At 42.4% G+C, this 15,835-nt stretch overlaps 1 protein-coding gene and 1 long non-coding RNA gene across 2 annotated transcripts in view; one reads left to right on the top strand and one right to left on the bottom strand.

The window, feature by feature from the left end:
• Positions 1-9,915: 9,915 nt before the first annotated feature.
• LOC138956406 (uncharacterized) lies at positions 9,916-12,976 on the bottom strand (the record flags this gene model as incomplete). The annotated part of the gene is given in 3 exon segments (XM_070327771.1): positions 9,916-10,035; positions 10,454-10,789; positions 12,731-12,976. Coding segments are annotated over 3 exon segments (526 nt in total), but the record flags the coding sequence as incomplete, so codon positions are not given.
• Positions 12,977-14,797: 1,821 nt separating this feature from the next.
• Positions 14,798-15,835, top strand: part of LOC138956409 (uncharacterized) — a 16,559-nt gene continuing 15,521 nt past the window's right edge. The window contains exon 1 of the long non-coding RNA XR_011452645.1: positions 14,798-15,032. This is a non-coding gene — a long non-coding RNA (uncharacterized lncRNA). The remainder of the gene's footprint in view (positions 15,033-15,835) is intronic.

The following is a 15,835-nucleotide window of genomic DNA, read 5'->3' as shown; positions in this document are numbered from 1 at the left end:
AAGCATGCTGGATATTTTCGTGTTTCTATAACCCACCGAACTCTGACAGGAATTACAGGATCTTTTCCGTGCGCACTTGGTCTTGTGCTTGCGTCTACACACGAAGGGGACCTGGGAGATCGGAAAAATCTCCACACTTAACCCACCAGGCGGCCGCGGCCGGGATTTGAACCCTCGACCTTCCGATTAAGAGGCCGACGTCTTACCACCCCGCCACAGCGCCCGTCTGTTATAAAGTTATCATTTTTACATTTAGTCAAGTTTTGACTAAATGTTTTAACGTAGAGGGGGAATCGAAACGAGTGTCGTGGTGTATGTGCGTGCGTGCGTGCGTGTGTGTGCGTGTGTGTGTGTCTGTGTGTGTGTGTAGAGCGATTCAGACTAAACTACTGAACCGATCTTTATGATAATTTGACATGAGAGTTCCTGGGTATGAAATCCCCAGACGTTTTTTTCATTTTTTTGATAAATGTCTTTTATGACGTCATATCCGGCTTTTCGTGAAAGTTGAGGCAGCACTGTCACGCTCTCATTTTTCAACCAAATTGGTTGAAATTTTGGTCAAGTAATCTTCGACAATGCCCGGACTTCGGTATTGCATTTCAGCTTGGTGGCTTAAAAATTAATTAATGACTTTGGTCATTAAAAATCTGAAAATTGTAAAAAAAAATAAAAATTTATAAAACGATCCAAATTTACGTTCATCTTATTCTCCATCATTTTCTGATTCCAAAAACATATAAATATGTTATATTTGGACTAAAAACAAGCTCTGAAAATTAAATATATAAAAATTATTATCAAAATTAAATTGTCGAAATCAATTTAAAAACACTTTCATCTTATTCCTTGTCGGTTCCTGATTCCAAAAACATATTGATATGATATGTTTGGATTAAAAACACGCTCAGAAAGTTAAAACAAAGAGAGGTACAGAAAAGCGTGCTATCCTTCTTAGCGCAACTACTACCCCGCTCTTCTTGTCAATTTCACTGCCTTTGGCTGCCATGAGCGGTGGACTGACGATGCTACGAGTATACGGTCTTGCTGAAAAATGGCATTGCGTTCAGTTTCATTCTGTGAGTTCGACAGCTACTTGACTAAATGTTGTATTTTCGCCTTACGCGACTTGTTACATTTAGTCAAGTTTTGACTAAATGTTTTAATGTAGAGGGGGGAATCGAGACGAGGGTGTGGTGTATGTGTGTGTGTCTGTGCGCGCGTGTGTGTGTGTAGAGCGATTCAGACTAAACTACTAGACCGATCTTTATGAAATTTGACATGAGAGTTCCTGGGTATGATATCCCGAGACGTTTTTTTCATTTTTTTGATAAATGTCTTTGATGACGTCATATCCGGCTTTTCGTGAAAGTTGAGGCGGCACTGTCACGCTCTCATTTTTCAAACAAATTGGTTGAAATTTTGGTCAAGTAGTCTTTGACAAAGCCCGGACGTCGGTATTGCATTTCAGCGTGGTGGCTTAAAATTTAATTGATGATTTTGGTCATTAAAAATCTGAAAATTGTAAAAAAAATATTGTTTTTATAAAACGATCCAAATTTACGTTTATCTTATTTTCCATCATTTTCTGATTCCAAAAACATATAAATATGTTATATTTGGATTAAAAACAAGCTCTGAAAATTAAAAATATAAAAATTATTATTAAAATTAAATTTTCGAAATCAATTTAAAAACACTTTCATCTTATTCCTTGTCGGTTCCTGATTCCAAAAACATATAGATATGATATGTTTGGATTAAAAACACGCTCAGAAAGTTAAAACGAAGAGAGGTACAGAAAAGCGTGCTATCCTTCTCAGCGCAACTACTACCCCGCTCTTCTTGTCAATTTCACTGCCTTTGCCATGAGCGGTGGACTGACGATGCTACGAGTATACGGTCTTGCTGCGTTGCATTGCGTTCAGTTTCATTCTGTGAGTTCGACAGCTACTTGACCAAATGTTGTATTTTCGCCTTACGCGACTTGTTTCTTTTAAGTCATCACTGGTGGAGTGGCCTAGTGGTTAAGACATCGGCCCCGACATATCAAGGTCTTGAGTTCGAATCTCTTCTAAGGCGTCTATTTTTTCTGCTTGATCCCTCTCGACAATTAAGTATGCTCATCCCTGAGAGAGCAAACCGGATGTTACCACAGCAAAATTCAAGCGTTGAATGAATTAAGCTCTCATAGTGATACACGCAGTTTAGGTGGGGTTTCAGACCCCGTTCGCTGTACAGAATTCTGTACATGATACCCAGCCCTATCTTTTTAAACTCGTAGCCCCGGATAGTCATGAATAGACCACAGCTTTAAGCTAGCTAATCTAGTACATATTACCCTGCCACACATCCACACGTACGCTGTTCTCGCCTGCCCTGATTAATACGCAGCTCTCACATACGTCACTCGCAAACCATTCAAGCACGATTATGTAGAGGTTACACGCCGAGTCTCAGTGATTATTAAAAATAATGGTCGAAGTTAGCGGATCATGAAAAATGCGAGCTTTAGCGAGCTTTTTCATGACCGCGAACTGAGACCATTATTTTTTATAATCACTGAGACGAGGTGTGTAACCTCTTTATTCCTCCTTTCTTCAGTTATTCAAAGAAAAGAGGAGGTTTTTTTTTTGCGAAAGTTTGATCGAATCCTATTCACTCAACCAGTCAACCTGTGCAGGCGATCGATTAATGCGCGGTTGTATAGTTCCGTGCAAATCATTCCATTCTGTTAACACTTCTTGTCAGTTTTCCTATTTTGGACTAAAATCAAGTACACAGATATGCTGTTATTCTGCTGTGGCGGCAAAGGCAGATATTGTGTGTTCTGTATATGTTTTGGTATCGCTCAGGATAAAGTTCTTTCGTCAAATGGGACTAGCAGACGAACTTTTGCACCAGTGTTCCAACGCTAAAAACTGTATGAAGTTCAGTTTTCTGGGGAAAATAGTGTATGAAACCGCTTTTTGGCTCACGTAAGTGTAGCCTATGCGATGGTAAACTTTGTCTGTCTGTGCGTGCGTGCGTGCGTGCGTCTGTGCGTGTGTATGTCTGTGGTAGAAACTCTAACATTTGAAGACGTCACATTACATCGACGTCACATTATGACGTAAGAGGGTTAGACGTCACGCGAAGGAAGTACTGACAGTCTCGGTCATTATTATTTTGAGCGCGCCGAGACTAGTTGGCAGTCGTGTCCTTGTAAGTAGGCTACATGCAGACAGACAGATCTAGATCTAGTGTCTCGCTTTCTTGCACAGTTTCACCTATGCTCTTTCTGTGTGTGTGTGTGTGTGTGTGTGTGTGTGTGTGTGTGTGTGTGTGTGTGTGTGTGTGTGTGTGTGTGTGTGTGTGTGTGTGTGTGTGACGGAGTGATTGAGTTTGTGTTACTGTTTGTCGATTTCTTACGTGAGCCTTGATGGCTTCGCCTCTTGTTGTTGTTTAAATTGATGAGATGTGTGCATTTGGTTGCGTGTGATCTGTTTATCAAATGAAATATTGTTGAAAACTGACCGTCGGATTGCAGTCTGTTGTCGAAGAAACTGAGTGAAAAGAAGGGGAACTACTCTTGTCGCTAGACAAAGTATGAGTTACTTGCCTTGCGGGAAATTGCTTGTGATGAACGTTTGAGCACGGCAAATCTAGATTCAGAAAACAACCGAACTCATGGATTTTATATGAAGATTCATGTGTTCAGGCCTGTAGTTGTTAATTTAAATGCGGTATGTTTGTATTGTTTGCTCCAGAGATGTATACTTCGTACGTTAGAGCGTTCGGAACTTTTCAGTCGCAAAAAGTAGTACCGAAACAGAACTTCTCAACCCATTGCACTATCGAGGATTCAGGCTGTTGCTGGGTCGTTATTTGTTTGGTTGCTGGGTCATTATCGAAAAATAACTACCCCTACAAGTTTACAGAGGTAAAGAAGCAGAGGGGGGAATAAAAACTAATTCACGTGCATCCCACAAGCGTACTAACACAGCCACTTGTAACAGTGTGTGTGAAACGAATGGTGTCTTCATATTAAACACCGAAACACGCACATTCACAAACACATACACCCAAAAACACACAAACACACACACACACACACCCACACACACACACACACACACACACACACACACGCACACACACACACACACACGCACACACACACACATACTGCGACTCTTTCACTTTGGGCTAAATAAATGTTACTCACATGTACTCATACTCTCGTCGATTGAAGATCTGAAGAAAATCAATGCAAAGATTAGAAAATGAGTAACAGAAAACATCTTCCTTCTGCTTCTGCCGCTTGTCGAAAACGAACTGGTTAGTTAGATATTGTTATATATATCGAATCATCGCACGAGCGCGCTTACATAACAACGTGATACCAGGAAATATTGTTTTACAAAATTGAAGTTAATCGTGTCCTACTTGCTGAAAGGGAACTTGATCTGGGGTGAAAACTACTCCGTATTACAATAATACAAATAGTCTGCAACATGTTTTCATTCCCTGCTCTCTGAAAATTAGTATATAGATATAATATATATTTATCCTACATACGTGAGAGAGATACCCGTGAGATAAAAATCGTTCAAATCACACGTGTGTATATCATGTAAATGAGGTCAACCGGAAGGTCAAGCTATGTAAATTAGTAGTACATGGGATCAACCGGAAGGTCAAGCTATGTAAATTAGTAATTACATATTCATGAAGAACTACTTTTGCAACAAAATGGCAACTGCCACGAAAACCGATTTGTCAACACTGAAAGAATTTTTGAGTGATGAGCTGTTCGAAGACATGTTTGGTGATGACGCGAATGACGAAGTCGATGAAGAAAAAAGTGAGTCATCCATGATTTATGATTTTTCTCCAATAGACTCATTCGTTCAGACAAACAAGAACAAGAACACTCTCCGAAAAACGGTTTACGATATACGTCGCCTATCGACGTTTATGGCGAAACACGGGGACAAAAGAAACATTAGCACCATCCAACCACAAGAATTATGCAAAATTCTCTGCTCCTTTTTCATGAGTTTGAAAAAACCGGATGGCAAAGAGTATGAACCATCCACGCTGAGGGGCCTTCTCAGCAGCATCCATCGACAGTTGAAATCTAAAAAGTACTGTGCATCCGTTATAGACGGCCCCGAATTTGCACAACTGAGAGAAGTCGTGAAGACAAAGCAGAAGATAGTTAAACAGGAAGGTTGTGGCAACTTACCTAACAGGGCTCAACCGCTGAAAGATGAAGATGTTGACAAGCTGTAACAGACAAAACAGCTCGGAGTCGCAGATCCAGAAGCAATCCTGAATACTCTGTGGTGGCAAAACACAGTCAACTTTGGTCTGCGCAGCGTGACTCACAGGCACATGCAGTGGGGAGACGTGTCCTTGCATGAAGACAGTAATGGCAGAGAATATCTCCAATTTTGCGAAAGACAATCCAAAACATGCCAGGGCGACAATCCAAAGTCTGTGCGTGATGTCTGTCCGAAAGCTTGGGCGTCGAACGATGAGCGCTGCCCTGTCGCAGTTTACAAAACATACGCAGCTCTCCGACCAAAAGGTTACTCCGAGACAAGTTCCCCCTTCTATTGTGCAACAAACACAAAAGTTGCATCTGAAGAATTCCCATGGTTCAAGCGCCAACCTGTCGGCGTCAACAAGTTGTCAGCAACCATGAAAAACATGTGCAGAAAAGCTGGGATCATCAACCCGAGGTACACCAACCACTCTGCACGCAAGTTCCTAGTGCAGAAACTTTCCGAGAATAACGTTCCTCCGACCAAAATAATGCAGCTATCTGGGCACAAAAACGTCCAGAGTATTAACAATTACAGCAGCATTTCCCAAGAGGAACACCGTGGCTTCAGTCTGATGCTAAACGGCACTGCACCGGTCTCGGAGCTGTCGCCAGTGTCGGCAGACGACACATTGGTTTCGCCCGCATCGGCCACTTCAACACAACTCCATCCGTCTCCACTGCCACTGCCACAATCACATCCCAGCAAACGCTAACAACACTGTTTGCAGGTCCTGTGCACGTTGGTACCATCAACATCAACCAATATTTGTGCAGTCACCAAACCGAGAAGTGACCATCTGAAAGCTGTCGACTCGCCTGGCTCCGACTTGACTGTCATCCTATCGCGGAAGGATATGCTTTGCTGTTGTTGTTCCTTTTGGTTTCTTTTATCCTGTGGCCACTGCTTTTCTTTTTATCTGGTATATTTTGAAGTGACCATGATTTTGTTGTTCGAATTTATTTCATCAATGTTCAATATTAAACTTAACAGTGTTAACAAAGGCGAACTACTTTGTCCTAGTTTGAGAGTGTGTGTCATGGCGGAGGAATGAATGTCAAATTGAGTAAAGTGGTTTGAAGTTCTAAAGCGGGTTGATCCAAAGGCAATAGCGCTGTCGGTGACTTTTAGTTAGATCTGACACAGAAGTATATAATGTAGGATAAACAGAATACTACATGGCTTGCTGTGTCGTACCAGATTTACACTCGTTGCTTTTTCAAATAGTGAACAGCTCGCTTTCGCTCGCAGTTCAATATTTAAAAAAAACCTGGTGTAAATCTGGTACGACATAGCAATCCATGTAGTATTCTCTATATATCCCATGACCTCCCTTCTTTGTCTCTGTTACTTCAGTATGGGTATATATGTTGTATTTTTATAGCTCAATAAATACATCATGGACTCCAAAAAATATATGATAGTGCAGATTCCGATTTGGGCAAAGAACTACTTTCCTCCCGACCTTTGACCTCGCGCCGAACAATGTGACACATTTGTATGAAGTTCCAAAATCGTATTGCACGGCTCAGAAAACCATATCAGTTGCACGCAAAAATGAATCTCAGAACTGATCTGATGTATGGGATGCAATAAACAAACGTTTCTTTCATTATGAAAGCAATGCAGATCGAAAAAAACCGAACATTCAACTTACAAGATACCCAGATGCTAGCGAACCAAAACAAAAACACGAGTACCCTCCCTTGCATCGTTAGCAGACGACTTTTGAGAGTCTGTCAGTAATGTGTTTGGTGTGCGTCTTCAGTTTCTCTGGCAGTGTCGGTGTGGGAACTGACAGAAGCTAGGGAGCACAGATAATATACTGTTCAAAAAAAGAAACGCATAGTTGCTACTTGCCAAATTTGTTTTATTTTTCGAAAAAATTAACAGAAAATCCAATATTTAGATTATTTGTTTGAAATTTGGTATGGACACAGTTGAATGCACACACAGTTCATTTGCATCTTCAAATCAATCAGTCAATCAATACGATTGGGTGCCGAGGCTGTCAAGTCAGTAGGGGGTGTGACTGCCTTGAGCAGCAACAACTGCCCGGCACCTTCTGGGCATGGACTGGATCAGATGCCGGATATCTTGCTGTGGGATGGTGTCCCACTCCTCCTGAAGTGCCTGCAATAGATCGCGGTGATTTGCCGGCGCTTCTTCTCGCCTGCGCACACGTCTGTCCAATTCATCCCAGAGGTGTTCTATCGGGTTCATGTCTGGCGACATGGATGGCCAGGGAAGCACCTGGACATGGTGGTCGGTGAGGAACTGGGTGGTGAGTCGTGCTGTGTGCGGGCGAGCGTTGTCCTGCTGGAATATGGCATCCTGGTCAGCCAGAAGAGGAAGGGCGTGTGGGCGCAGAATTTCCTCCACGTATCGCTGGGCAGTTATGCGCCCTTGGACGTGCACCAGGGTGCTCCTTCCAGCGGTATTGATCGCCCCCCACACCATGACGCCTCCACCACCATGAACGGGTGCCTCATCCACACAGTTGGGCGCGTAACGTTCGTTTACTCTCCGGTAGACCCTCCTCCGACCATCATGTCGCTGGAGCAGGAAGTAGGACTCGTCGCTGAACCACACGTGTCTCCAGTGATTCCGGACGGTCCAGCGAAGGTGCTGGTTGCCCCACTGCACTCGGTTCTGGCGATGGCGGCGGGTGAGGACAGCTCCTCTGTGAGGTCTGCGAGCTCTCAAACCAGCTTCATGCAGGTGGTTCCGCACGGTCTGGTCCGATAATCGGTGTGGCCCGGGGAGAGCCTGGACAGAAGATGAGGCCGACAGGAAACGATTCCGGAGGTGGCGGAGCCGTATGAAGCGGTCGTGAGCAGCAGTTGTCGCCCTTGGTCTTCCCGCTCGTGGCAAGTCAGCAACGGAGCCAGTGGCTTGAAACCTGACCCACAGTCTACTGATGGTGCTCTGGGACACGTGGAAGTGCCTGGCGATTGCACTTTGACTTTGGCCTGCTTGTAAACGACCCAATGCAATTTGGCGGTCTTCTCTGCTCAATCGGGCCATCTTTCGTCGCTGAATTGTCGTCTGATTTCTTTGTGGCGAACAATCCGCTTTTATGGGTTTTGGAAGACATGGTGAGAGCTCAATATTCCCCGAGTTTCACGAGATTACACTGAAGCATGACGAGTGGTCATGCCAAATGAGCAATTTTGACATTGTAGCCACTGATAACGCATGCGTCACGTGCAGAGCTCACTTGTGGCAATGGACGAAAGGTCGACGACCAGATAAACATTTTCTGCAGTTTGGTGGATATCCTTGTAGCCATATAACTAAATTAACCAAATATTACAAGCTATGCGTTTCTTTTTTTGAACAGTATAGAAGCCCTGTCACATAGACTAATCACACAATCAATACACATTTAGCTCATGTTTTAAATGACAGTTTCGAGTTAGTTAGTCAAACTCAAAGCAAGAACACTGTCACTGGTGACATGCGTAGCGAGACCGAGAAGCATCCTTACCTAGCACGGTTTGGCTTCGCTATCAAACATCGGCTGTTTCACGTGTTTTGCGAGCAAGTCTACTCTTTTTCCTGGCTCTGCAGTAAGTCCACATTGGCGATGAAGGTATCCAAGAACTTAACATGTGTGTATTTTTCCGTAATCCAGTCATATTCCTTCAAAATGCAATCAATCGGCGGTGACAGACGTGTCAGCAATTCGCGACTTCAACTCGGTCCCGTTTTCCTCACACCCATACCAGTTTAGGTTCATCCATCCAAACACACTCGCAAAACAGTTTATCACGTAGATACATTTCAAATAGGGAGCAAATGGTTAAATCTAAACCTACATATTTGTTCCCTAAAATTTGCTTCTCTGTCAATAATCCTAATTGTATAATAACACGTTCGAGAAAAACAACGTGGAATCGATTCTTCTTCTTCTGTGTTCGTGGGTTGAAACTCCCACGTACACTCGTGTTTTTGCACGAGTGGAATTTTACGTGTATGACCGTTTTTTACCCCGCCATTTAGGCAGCCATACGCCGCTTTCGGAGGAAGCATGCTGGGTATTTTCGTGTTTCTATAACCCACCGAACTCTGACATGGATTACAGGATCTTTTTCGTGCGCACTTGGTCTTGTGCTTGCGTGTACACACGAAGGGGGATAAGCCACTAGCAGGTCTGCACATAAGTTGACCTGGGAGATCGGAAAAATCTCCACACTTAACCCACCAGGCGGCCGCGGCCGGGATTCGAACCCTCGACCTTCCGCTTTGGAGGCCGACGTCTTACCACCACGCCACAGCGCCCGTCGGAATCGATTCTGAATCGAGTAAGCCAAATGGGTCCCAAACCCGTTTCGCCCGTTCTGCCGACCTGAAACGCAAAACAAAAGAATTGTGCGCTTCAACTAAATTAATTTCTATACGACTTCATTACTTTCTTGCAACTTATGAACCTTTACTTAAAGCTTTTAAATGATCTGAAAGTAGTGTTACCGCGTAGTAATAGTAGTAGCAGTATCATATGAGTTTTAAGTTATCAGGACCATCTGAGTTTAAAGTGCTGTTCCAATGCATGGTTGTGATCTGAAATTTATTTCTTTTCGTGCGAAAGAACAAAACTTACCATTCGGGTGTTTGACATTAGTGACAAACGTGTCATCGGCATTACCGTCGTCAACAGATGTGCGTTCATCAGCACTTGTAGGGGTGCTGCCAGTTTTAGGTTCTGTGGAATGCCAATCACCTGAAGAAAATTACCATTTGTTGTCTGTTTCAGAAGAGGACGTAGAACGAAGGATATAACATGTAAACACTGGAACTGTCCACGAATAGAATCGCCTTGTTGTGCGCACACACACACACACACACACACACACACACACACAAACACACATACACACCCACACACATATACATACACATATTACACAAAACACACACGCACACACACATACACAAGCACACACACACGCACGCATACACTCACACACACACACACAAAACACACACGCACACACATACACACACACGCACACACACACACACACACACACACGCACACACACACACACACACACACACACACACACACACACATCCTGAATCCTTTTAATATCATCTCACTCTCACCGTGCAATCAGCTTCTGTAAAATAATTGTTACCTTCTATCAGAATCTGCATGCTGTGTTTTTCCATCGCCGAAGATGGTATGGCGAACCATGTCCAGGTACCGTTGTTTTCCTGTTCAGCTGCAAGCTCCAGACGGTACAGATCAGACCCTTCTGTAGGGCACGTGCATTTTCCCACACATTGCACCTTTACCGGCAGGATGAGACAGTGCTGTTTTGCATCACCGTTCACCTCTTTGCCTACAGAGTAAGCACGATTGTCTGACGAGGCGTTGCAGGATCGGTGAGCTCTGAACTCTACAACAATCGTGTGATTTCCGTCTGATGTCAAGCGTGAGCTGTCCTTCAGCTTTGGGAACTCAAAGCGACCTGTTGTGAAAAATAAAGAGAAGGCTAGAAATATTTTCTTAGAAAACAACCATACAAGAGAGCTCGAAAACAATGCCATTTACCACTGTCCCAAAGATGTGAGTAGCATATTTGTGAGGTGAAACCACGTCGTGTTTTTAACCTCTCTAAATGTTGTACAGGCAAGGCGTAGAGACTAGAGATCGTAATTCACGTGTTTCATGTGTTTCACGCAAAACTGGCTTTAGCTTGATATGAGCTGTGTTTGAGACATGTAGCTGGTCAGGGGTAAATAACGTCACAGCGTTTGAGATTTTCAACCGGGGAGGTTGTCAGCGTGTGTCAGACTTGTTCTGGGAACAAGTACTCTTTCAAGAGACGGGTCTCTTAAGGTAAATGATTTACTATGTTGTATATTATTGACGTTGGAATACATAGCTGGAGCGTAAAGGTTAGTGTATATAAAGTGCACCAAATCTTAGTGTGAAGCGTTGAGAGAATTCTTGATGTAATTGTATCACGGGTTTTCATGGGGAATTTCTTGAACATAATTGCTACGCATTTATGTTATGTTTAAGACGGTCATGCTTTGTATGGGGAGTGTTATTCATTGATTAAGTATTAGTTTGGATATTGAATGTGGACGGAATGTGAAAGTGGAATGAACGAGAATGTATGAGTGGTACATGAACGTTTGGAAGAAGAGATGGTTTTAGAGAATGTTGTATTAAGACTTGGTTAAATTCTTTAGGAGTTTCCATGAGGGATTTCCATGGCGTATAAGGGAGGGTCCTTACACGGAAGAAGCGCGAGACGATGGTGGAAGCAAGGGACCACCTCGGCGCAGATGACTAGACGAGTGGAGTCTTCATCGATACCGGTCGTAGCTGACGACGGTTGTTTTCGCTACGGGCGGAAGGGTTTCTCGGGGAGAAACCTGGAAGGTGTGTGTTGGCATCTTCAGTGAGAGGTGTGTTGGCACCTTCAGTGAAAGGTGTGGGTTGGCATCTTCAGTGAAAGGTGTGTGTGGCATTTTCAGCGAAAGGTGTGTGTTAGCATCTCTGTGTGTTGGCATCTGAATTCATTATTCTACGAGGATTCAGCGAGACAAGTAAGTGAACTGGCGACATGCAGTGAGCCGTGATACGAACTCGTGAGTGTCTGTTGGTACCTTCTTGTGTGCGTTAATCTATATTTGAGAAAGTATTGTTATAATATGTATTTACATGCCTTGAGTGAAAGCTGGAAGATTGTGCGAACTGTGTGTTGAAAAGTTGTTTCGTATTGATGTATTTAAAGTGAAGAAGTATGTTGTTGAGGAAATAATGAGCCTGCATCCTCCCAAAGTCTGTTTTTGAAGTGTTTGGTGTGAAAGGGTAGAGACAGTGCAATAGGGCAGAACACGTACATTAAATTCACATGCAAACCACTTCGTGACAACCACATTTACCTGTAGATAAACTTTTATGTGGGATGCACACACTACAAAACCCTCTTTTACGCTTAATATTTTTTTTACATTTGGCAGATTATGCTCAAAATGTGACGCTTACTTTTTGGGGAATACCTTTTAGCATAACGAGGATAAATGATTCCTAGATTTGACATGCATCCAAGACAAAACCAAAAAAAATAATAAAAAAATAAGACAGAAAGAACAGAAAAGAAAACTTTATTTTCTCTGTTCTGCAACGTTATATTTATGTTAAAACTTTCTAGCTGATAAATCATCATACACCACTAACATTACGTTCTTCTCCTCCTTCTTCTTCTCTTTCTTCTCAGTTTGTAAACATATGTTGTTGTTTTTAAAAACAGTTGACGCACTTTGACAGAAAAGAAGGAAGAGAAAATAGAGGAGGGGGCGAGGGTTATACCAGAAGGTGTTAACAAGCATCCTGATTTGATTGCAAAAGTAAGGCTTTAACCTCTCCTAAGAGTGAGTTTCTAAATAACACTCACAGTTTGGGGAGCACAGCGAAGAAATCAGCAAATTAGTAAGTATGGCGAATTTCCAGTCAACGCACAACATTTTGTTGATTATACGTTTTAGCAGAAGAATCAGCGTCCATGTGTTGACAAAGGAGTGACAACACTAAGAAACAAATCGCCTGGTGTAAAATTAGTTGCTAGTGTGGAAAAAGAGGGAGGTGGTGAGGACTTTTACTTTCAAGGGAAAGGACAATACACGCACGCGTTGGCTCTTCACTTGTTTCGAAACTACGATGCTTTCACACACGACTTATTCACAGTGGCGATGAGACATCATCTCATTTTTGAGATCGTATGTTGAATTGTGAAGTGAAACAAGTTCTTTGTTCTTGTTTGCACTATCTTTAGATACAGGGAAAACATTGCTGCTCGAGTTTCCCACTTGGAAGGCATTGTATGAGTTTATCTGTCAATGGTCCAGTTACATTTGTTGCCACGTTTTGTTACAACAAAAATCTGACATAAAATCGGTATATGAACGAGGCATAATTATAATCATTTTAAGCATTTACCAAGGACTACTACTAAATTTAGTAGTAGTCCTTGGCATTTACTCATGCATACGAAACGTTCTGCTTTTTGGATGAGTTTTAAGAAATGATTGTTTTATATGTTACGACGAGGAAAAAAAAGCAACATGTTCTCCAGGCACATCTCTGTCATACTGTTGCATAATGCTCCAACTTGCGAAAATTAAGACGTCGCCTTGAATACCGATTGTACTGCAAGTGATTTCGTTTAGTTACAATAGAATAGGTGTTTATTTAATCATATTTTGAGTGTGTTGTATTTCCTAGTTTTGAACTTTTCTTCTTCTGAACTTTGGACAACCAATAGGGCCATAAAACTGATCATTTACACTCGAGCATGGTTTGACAACGTTATATTTCTCAACTCCACAATGTGTCTGTCCTTATGCGTCTGCGGCTTACCCGGAGTCAGACCAAGAAGAGTTTTGAGACAAAATAGTGTATGACTAAGAATTAAGCTTCCATTCTAAGCATGTATATTATATGGTATGGTGAAAATTGGTTCACTACAGAGACATTCACACAAAATTGTATAGCCATATTCAGAACGATAGCTTAGAGTCCCAAGATTGGCACACTGACACCATTAATGCTATTCATTTCGATGTGGAATAAACAAGCGGTATCTCAAATTTACAGAAGGCTTTCTCGAAATAAGCAATCCGGGAGATAAATATTAGCATTTGGATTTGATTGATCCTACTGTTTCAAAATTACTTGTCAATTACTTGTCCTTGACTGAATTTAAGAATGTTCCACTAGATTGGGTTATTTCCTTGTACTCGGCTCATCTACTTTTTGTTAAACCATGGACAAAACACGTCGAATATATCCAACTCACAACCCACTCCAGTTTCCACCCTCTTCCTCCCGCCTTCGCGCTCTCTCTCTCTCTCTCTCTCTCTCTCTCTCTCTCTCTCTCTCTCTCTCTCTCTCTCTCTCTCTCTCTCTCTCTCTCTCTTTCTGTCTCTCTATCTCTCTCTATCTCTCTTTCTCTCTCTCTATCTCTCTCTCTCTCTTTTTTTCTCTCTCTCTTTCTGTCTCTCTCTCTCTCAAGTTTCTTTCTCTCTATCTCGCTCTCTCTCTCTCTCTCTCTCTCTCTCTCTCTTTATCTCTCTCTCTCTCTTTCTCTCTCTTTCTCTCTCTCTCTCTCTTGCTCTCTCTCTCTCTCTCTCTCTCTCTCTCTCTCTCTCTCTCTCTCTCTCTCTCAGCTTACGAGCACTACAATCAGGTTACTTCCAGCTACATTGAAGAGAATGATTTGCAAGTGCACGTGAAAACGAGCATGGAAACAGACAGACATATATAGGCCTACAGACAGTTTGTCGGTGTCCCGCAATTGATGTTCCACTGACGTTCCAGATTCCAAACACACATCATTTGCACGTGAATTTACAGCCAGCCTGTCCCTTGCTGTATGAGACTCAGTGGGAGAGAGGGAATAATAATGTCAGACACCGGCCAATGGAAATGCAGACTTCACATGAGGTAAACAGACTATTTACGGGAAATTCTACTGCGCAGTTCTCAGAGGGCGGACAACTCCACTGCATGTAAGATCTCGTCATACCGTTCTCTGCTTTGCAAGCTCTTTTACAGGACACTCAAGGCCATTTCAACAGGCACCTGCTTTCGACTGAATGGTATATATTTTCACTCGTCAAGCGGCTGCAACATGTAAGCCCTGAGCGCTCAAGATTGCTAAACCAGAATGTGGCGACATAACACAGCACGGCCATCCGGTAACTCTCTCTCTCTCTCTCTCTCTCTCTCTCTCTCTTAGTCGCTCTCTCAGCGTGCAGACGTCATCTTATTCTTTGTCATTTTCTGATTCCAAAAACATATACATATGTTATATTTGGATTACAAAGAAGCTCTGAAAATTAAAAATATAAAAATTATGATTAAAATTAAATTTCCGAAATCGATTAAAAAACAATTTCATATTATTCCTTGTTGGTTCCTGATTCCAAAACATATAGCTATGATATCTTTGGATTAAAAACAAACTCAGTAAGCTAAAAAGAATAGAAATACAGAAAAGCGTGTTATACTGCTCAGCGCGACCACTACCGCACTATTCTGCTTGGCTTGTCGATTTCACTGCCTTTGCAACGAGCGGTGGACTGACGAAAAAAGCATTGCGTTCAGTTTCATTCTGTGAGTTCGACAGCTTGACTAAATGTTGTTATTTCGCCTTACGCGACTTGTTTGTCCTATAAATTATGGACACAAAAGAGTGCAAGCTTTCCAAGCAAATCTTTTCTTGTTTTGTTTGTTTTCTTTTTACATTTAGTCAAGTTTTGACTAAATATTTTAACGTAGAGGGGGGAATCGAGACGAGGGTCGTGGTGTATGTGTGTGTGTCTGTATGTCTGTCTGTCTGTCTGTCTGTCTGTCTGTCTGTCTGTGTGTGTGTGTAGAGCGATTCAGACTAAACTACTGGGCCGATCTTTATGAAATTTGACATGAGAGTTCCTGGGAATGATATCCCCGGATATTTTGTTTTATTGTTTTCGATAAATACCTTTGATGACGTCATATC

The sequence above is a fragment of the Littorina saxatilis genome, unplaced genomic scaffold (assembly GCF_037325665.1).
Source record: "Littorina saxatilis isolate snail1 unplaced genomic scaffold, US_GU_Lsax_2.0 scaffold_305, whole genome shotgun sequence".
NCBI lineage: Eukaryota > Metazoa > Mollusca > Gastropoda > Littorinimorpha > Littorinidae > Littorina > Littorina saxatilis.
Note: the sequence above shows the minus strand (reverse complement) of the source record. Positions and strands in the feature narration are given on the sequence as shown.